Source organism: Sceloporus occidentalis, unplaced genomic scaffold (assembly GCF_023333645.1).
Source record: "Sceloporus occidentalis isolate IW3139 unplaced genomic scaffold, rSceOcc1.0.p SCAF_7, whole genome shotgun sequence".
Lineage (NCBI taxonomy): Eukaryota > Metazoa > Chordata > Lepidosauria > Squamata > Phrynosomatidae > Sceloporus > Sceloporus occidentalis.
The window spans coordinates 5,125,430-5,131,009 of NW_028316987.1; the positions used below are offsets into that span (position 1 = coordinate 5,125,430).

Below are 5,580 nucleotides of genomic sequence, written 5' to 3' on the forward strand. Positions count from 1 at the left end.
TAGAGCCCAGCCTATGTAAGCAAGAGAACACTATATTTACCAGGGTTCTCCAAAAGCTACTACTACTGCCATTATTATTATTATTATTATTATTATTATTATTATTTCATTCCCTGAAAAACAAACCTCCTGTTTCCAACCAGACTGGCCCTGCGATTGGGCCAGCCAGGCCACGTGGCCAGGAATTGTCTGCAGTTTATCCCCGCACGTCACTTTAATAGAGCAAGGTCCCCATACGCTTGCATTATCTGCAAAATAAGAGTTTTATTTTATTTTATTGCGGGGGGGGGGGGGGAGAAGGGAGGAGACGGCAAAGATAATATTAATGCTCAGGCGACATAAAATATTGGAAGGGCCTTCAGGATCAAGCCGGCCTGCCTGCCTTCCCCACCCACCCACCCGCATTTCTCTCTCTTCCTCCCCCCCATTCATTCATTCATTCATTCATCCCCCTCCCTCCCTTTCTGCACTGGGCCCCCCTGGAAAAAGCCATGAATTTTGAATTTGAGAGGGAGATCGGCTTCATCAACAGCCAGCCCTCGCTAGCGGAGTGTCTGACGTCCCTTCCCGCTGTCCTGGAGACATTTCAAACTTCATCAATCAAGGAGCCCCCGACGTTAATTCCTCCTCCTTCGGAGCAAAGCCTTCTCGGCTCGGATCCTCGTTCCTCCTCCAGCAGCAACAGCAACAGCAACAGCAGCAACAGCAGCAGCCAGCCTGTGCCCAGGAGCCAAAAGAGACGGAGGCATGGCCCGGCCCAGAGAACCGGGCCCCCCCAGCCCCAGCCCCCGGCCTCGACCCTGGCCGGAGAGTTCCCTTGGATGAAGGAGAAGAAAGGCTCCAAGAAAGGCAGCCCGGCCCCGGCCTCCGCTTCCCCCGTCGCCTTCCCTGCCTCCCTGCCGGGATCCAACGCAGGTTCTCCTGCAGGTCTGTATGGCATTCATGGGATGGAAACGGGGGGGGGGAGGGGAGCCCACTTTCAGTTTCCCCAAATTCTGCTCTTTCAAACCCACTAACTCTTGACAAAAAAAAGGAGGGGGTTTGAAAGCCTCGAATGGGTCTCACTTGGGGACCCTCCTCTCAAATTCTGCTCTTTCAAACCTACTTAGTCCTAAGAAAGGAGGAAGAGAGCCTTGAAGGGTTCCTAGTTCCCCCAAATTCTTTTCTTTCAAACCGACTTGCTCCTGAGAGTGAGAGCCTTGAAGGGCTCTCAGTTTCCCCAATTTTGCTCTTTCAAAGCTACTCACTCTTGAGAAAAGGGGGGGGGGCTCGAATGGGTCTCACTTGGGGACCCCCTCCCCAAATTTTGCTCTTTCAAACCTATTTATTCCTGAGAAAGGAGGGAGAGAATCTTGAAGGGCTCTCAATTTCCTCAAATTCTGCTCTTTCAAAGCTACTACCTTCTGAGGAAGAGGGCGAGAGAGCCTTTCATGGCTCTCATTTGGGGATCCCCTCCCCAAATTCTGCTGTTTAAAATCTCCCGAGAAAGGGGCTGAGAGTCTTGAATGGCTCTTCTTTGGGAAGCCGCCTCCCTAAATCCTATTTAAAACCTACTCACTCCTGAGAAAGAGGGCGAGAGCCTTGAATGGCCCTTACTTGGGAATCCCCCTCTCCAAATTGTGCTCTTTAAAACCTACTAACTCCTGAGAAGGGGCGGGGGGAGAGCTTTTCATGGCACTCCTTTGGGGATCCCCTTCCCCTAATTCTTCTATTTAAAAACCTATTGAGAAAAGGGGTGAGAGCCCTGAAGGGTTCTCATTTGAGAAGCCCCCTCCCCAAATTCTGCTCTTTGAAACCTATTATCTCTTGAAAAAGGGGGTGAGAGCCTTTCCTGGTTCTCATTTCTAACTCAGCTCTAAGCAAAATAAACAACTGGAAAGGGACAGGTTGGGTTTTCCTTCCTTCCTTCCTTCCTTCCTTCCTTCCTTCCTTCCTTCCTTCCTTCCTTCCCTCCTGCCTCCCTTCTTTCTTTCTTTGCTTTTCATCACCCTTTAATCAGAATAAGAATAAACCTCGTCCTCTTGCATTCATTTCTGGCCCTGTCGCATAAAGCACCTCCGTCGCAACTCTTTTGCGGTTGTCTTTGCGCTTGGCTTATTTCATCTCAGAGGACAATCAGGAAGAAAAGACAATTCGGCGATTTTTGCACAAGGAAGAATGGAGATTTCTGTGGTGTGTTTTGTAAACGGGGTGCTTTTATTTCAGGGTTAGTAGAGAGCGGGTGGAGGAACAGGGGGAAACAACCACACACCCCTTTTCCAAAGAAGTAGTTTCTTAGAGCCTTCTGTCCTTGGGCTGAGAGGGTCTTCCATTCTCTAGGAACATCGGTGTGATGAGAGAAAGGAAAGGGGTTCCTTTCCTTATTTTCCGTGCCCTTTTTCCTCCTCCACCCCAGGAAAGTCTTTGAAAGGGCTTAGATTTCTAAAAGGAGGACGGAGAAAGCGAGAGGAAAGGGTGGCCATTCTTTTGATGACCCCCCCAACTTTGACCACGCTTTGCCAACCCTAGAGACACCTACAACTGTGTATTTCTCTTCCTCCCCTCCCTATATCATCTCCTCTTTCTTCTTCTGCCTGGCTTTGCCACTTAGCTATTATGAGACAGACTCTTTATTTCCAAACAGGCATCCGAGAAGGAGACTTGAGCAGAGGAGGCTAAGGGTAAGATCCAGAAGGCCAAGCTGGCCTCCTGTCTTGAAAATCCAAGAGGAGATGCTTGGATCGCTTGGGCTTCCTTTAGCTGGTGGCATCCAAACAAAATGAGAACACAGCCGGGCCCTCTGCCTTCCTAGGAGGCCTTCTCTAAACTCAGACCCTGTACACACCTGGCAAATATTTAGAAACAGATTTGTCTTGCCCTTCTCCTTGTAGGGACACCAGAAAGCTTCAGTGTGTGTGTGTGTGTGTGTGTGTGTGTGTGAGAGAGAGAGATCTCCACTCCGTGAGGCGCACCAGAGAGGCACAAAACTTTGCAAAGCAGAGAGAGCTCTTGCAGAAAGAAGTTGGCAGCACGAGCTTTCCGAGACTTATGTCTACTTCCTCAGATGCGTTTGGATTTGAGGAAACATGCTTAAAGTCTAGGAAAGCTCTTGCTGCCAATTTCTTTCATTCAGTGAGTCCCAAAGGTGCTGCAAGATCTCTTTCCATACTGATTCCACAGACTATATCTTTGGATTCTAAAACTTGCCAAAGTTTTCTCAAACATTCTAAGGGATCCCCATCCCATTCCCTCCCTCCAGATAAAAAGAGAAAGGAGACCACAGTTCAGGGCTGCTGGCTGAATTTACCCCAGCTTTGCATCCTTGTTGTTCTTGTGCTTACTTTATTTTATTTATTGTTGTTTGTCTCCTTTTCCCCAAGACGCCCAGGCTGTCCTGGACAGTAGCAGCGGGAGCGGCTCCCGGCGCCTGAGGACGGCTTACACCAACACGCAGCTACTGGAGCTGGAGAAGGAGTTCCACTTCAACAAGTACCTCTGCCGGCCCCGTCGGGTGGAGATCGCGGCTTTGCTGGAGCTGACGGAAAGGCAAGTCAAGGTCTGGTTCCAGAACCGTCGCATGAAGCACAAGCGGCAAACCCAGCACAAAGAAATCCCCGACGGAGGGGACGCCGGCTTGGACCGCGAAGGCAGCGAAGAGATGGTGGGGGAAGAGGAAGAGGAGGAGGAAGAAGAGGAGGAGGAAGAGGATGATGATGATGAAGAGGAGGAGGAGGAGGAGAAGACCCTCCGTTCCCCATTTGGGGACCCCCTGGCGCTGCCTTGCCCTCCTTTCCCAGCTGGCAGGATCCCCTCTGGTTACTTGACTCCCACAGATGAAGGAGGGCCCGAGGGGGCTCCCAATGGAACAGCTGGTGCTCGCTCTTCCTCTTCCTCCTCTTCCTCTTCCTCCCCGGACAATGCCATCCTGGAAAGCCAGAAGCCTCCTTGGTTGCCTCCAGACCTGAGCCTCTTCTCGGTGGATTCCGAGCCCCAGAGTCCAGGGAGGCTCTCTCCCAGCCTCCAGGGCTTCTTAGACAGCCCCCTCAGCTTCTCCGTGGAAGACTTGGACTTCTTCACCAGCACCCTCTGCACCCTCGACCTGCCGCCTTTGAATTTCCAGTAGGCAGCAAGCGCCCCCCCCCCCCCCCCAATGGCCTTCCTATGAGTTGAAAGGGATCCTTAGGAATGGCAGAGAGCTTGCCTGGGATGGCTGGACAACAATTTAGAGATCAGGGTTCACTCCCCCGCTTGAGCATCAAAACTCACTGGGTGACTTTGGGCAAGCCACACTCTCTCAGCCTCAAGGGAAGGCAACGACAAACTTCCTGTGGACAAGTCTTGCCCAGAAACCCCCATGATAGCTTCGCTTTAGGGTCGACATAAGTCGAGAAGGACCTGAAGGCACACAAGAACCACACACAGACCCACAAGTCCATCAAGTCCCACCAAGCCATTTCCACCCAGAGTTATCTCCATCCCATTCTAGTCCTCCTTTTCCTTCCCCTACACATACATAGAGAGAGAGAGAGGGGAAAATCTGTGTGTTTATTTTTATTCATTTTAATTTAGTGGACCCATCCCTTTAAAGTGTTTTGTCACATTTTAAAAGGAATCCATGTGTCCATTCAATTCAGGGATTTCTACCCCCGTTTGTTTTGTATTCCATAAGAAGGAAGTGGATGCCTTCTGGAGACCAGCTTTTAATGATATAAAAAATTGGAACCAGGAGATAGTTCTTCGATGAAGGAAAGAAACCGCCTGGATTTCTCAGTATCTTTGGGACCAAGATTCTAACTCCAAAATTTTTCAGACAAAAAAACTGCGATTTTTTTTAATAAAGTGAATTTCTCAGGAAGCCCAACAAGACCTTTAGATTTCTTAATTTAAAAACAAAATGGAAAAATAATAATAAAAAATACCGGAGGTTTTGCCCCTTCCTTGAATGTTTTAGAGGTAGATTATTTATTTAAATGCTTTCATAGTCAAATGCAAATTTATTTATTGTACATTATTTTCATAGATTAAATAAATGGCATTATAGTCCTAAAATGCTACACCCGTTTGGTATGCATTTCTCTCTCTTTTTAAAAAGTCTAATTCCATTGTGTTCCGTTCAAAACTCACGGAGGTTTTGTTCCTATTAAACATCTTTCCCAGGGAAAAGAAAGGATCGTTGCCGCCGCCGAAGGATTTACCGAACTGGAATATATTATGCCATCATTTTATTTGCCGGCTATTTTCAAATAATATTTTACTATATCACTATCAGTGAATTCTGCCTATTTAAAACAAAATAGAGACCTTTTTAAAATGCTGGTGACTTCTCGGGTTGGAATCGTTTTTAACACTTCCCTCCTTTCCCACGGAAAGCAGAGTCGGATCACCAAAATATCTGAATAAGAGAGACAAAATTCTGGGTAAATCTGAACGAAAAAGAAAAAAAGGTACAAGGAGAAACGTCATTATGAGAAGGAAGAATTTTAATTTGTTTTCGTATAAAACTCTCACTTTATTGAAGTATCCATAATGGCTGAGAATAACGACTAATAAGAACAAAGGAAGGGAGGAAGGAGGGAGAGAGAGAGAGAGAGAGAGAGAAAA

The 5,580-nt window shown here is 47.9% G+C and overlaps 1 protein-coding gene across 1 annotated transcript; it reads left to right on the top strand.

The window, feature by feature from the left end:
* The first annotated feature begins 491 nt into the window (after nt 1-491).
* Nucleotides 492-4,930, top strand: LOC149309072 (homeobox protein Hox-B2-like). The gene is made up of 2 exons (XM_089531157.1): nt 492-927; nt 3,360-4,930. Exons 1-2 carry the CDS (start codon nt 492-494, stop codon nt 4,100-4,102), a joined length of 1,179 nt encoding a protein of 392 aa, XP_089387283.1. The 3' UTR covers nt 4,103-4,930.
* Nucleotides 4,931-5,580: the final 650 nt, after the last annotated feature.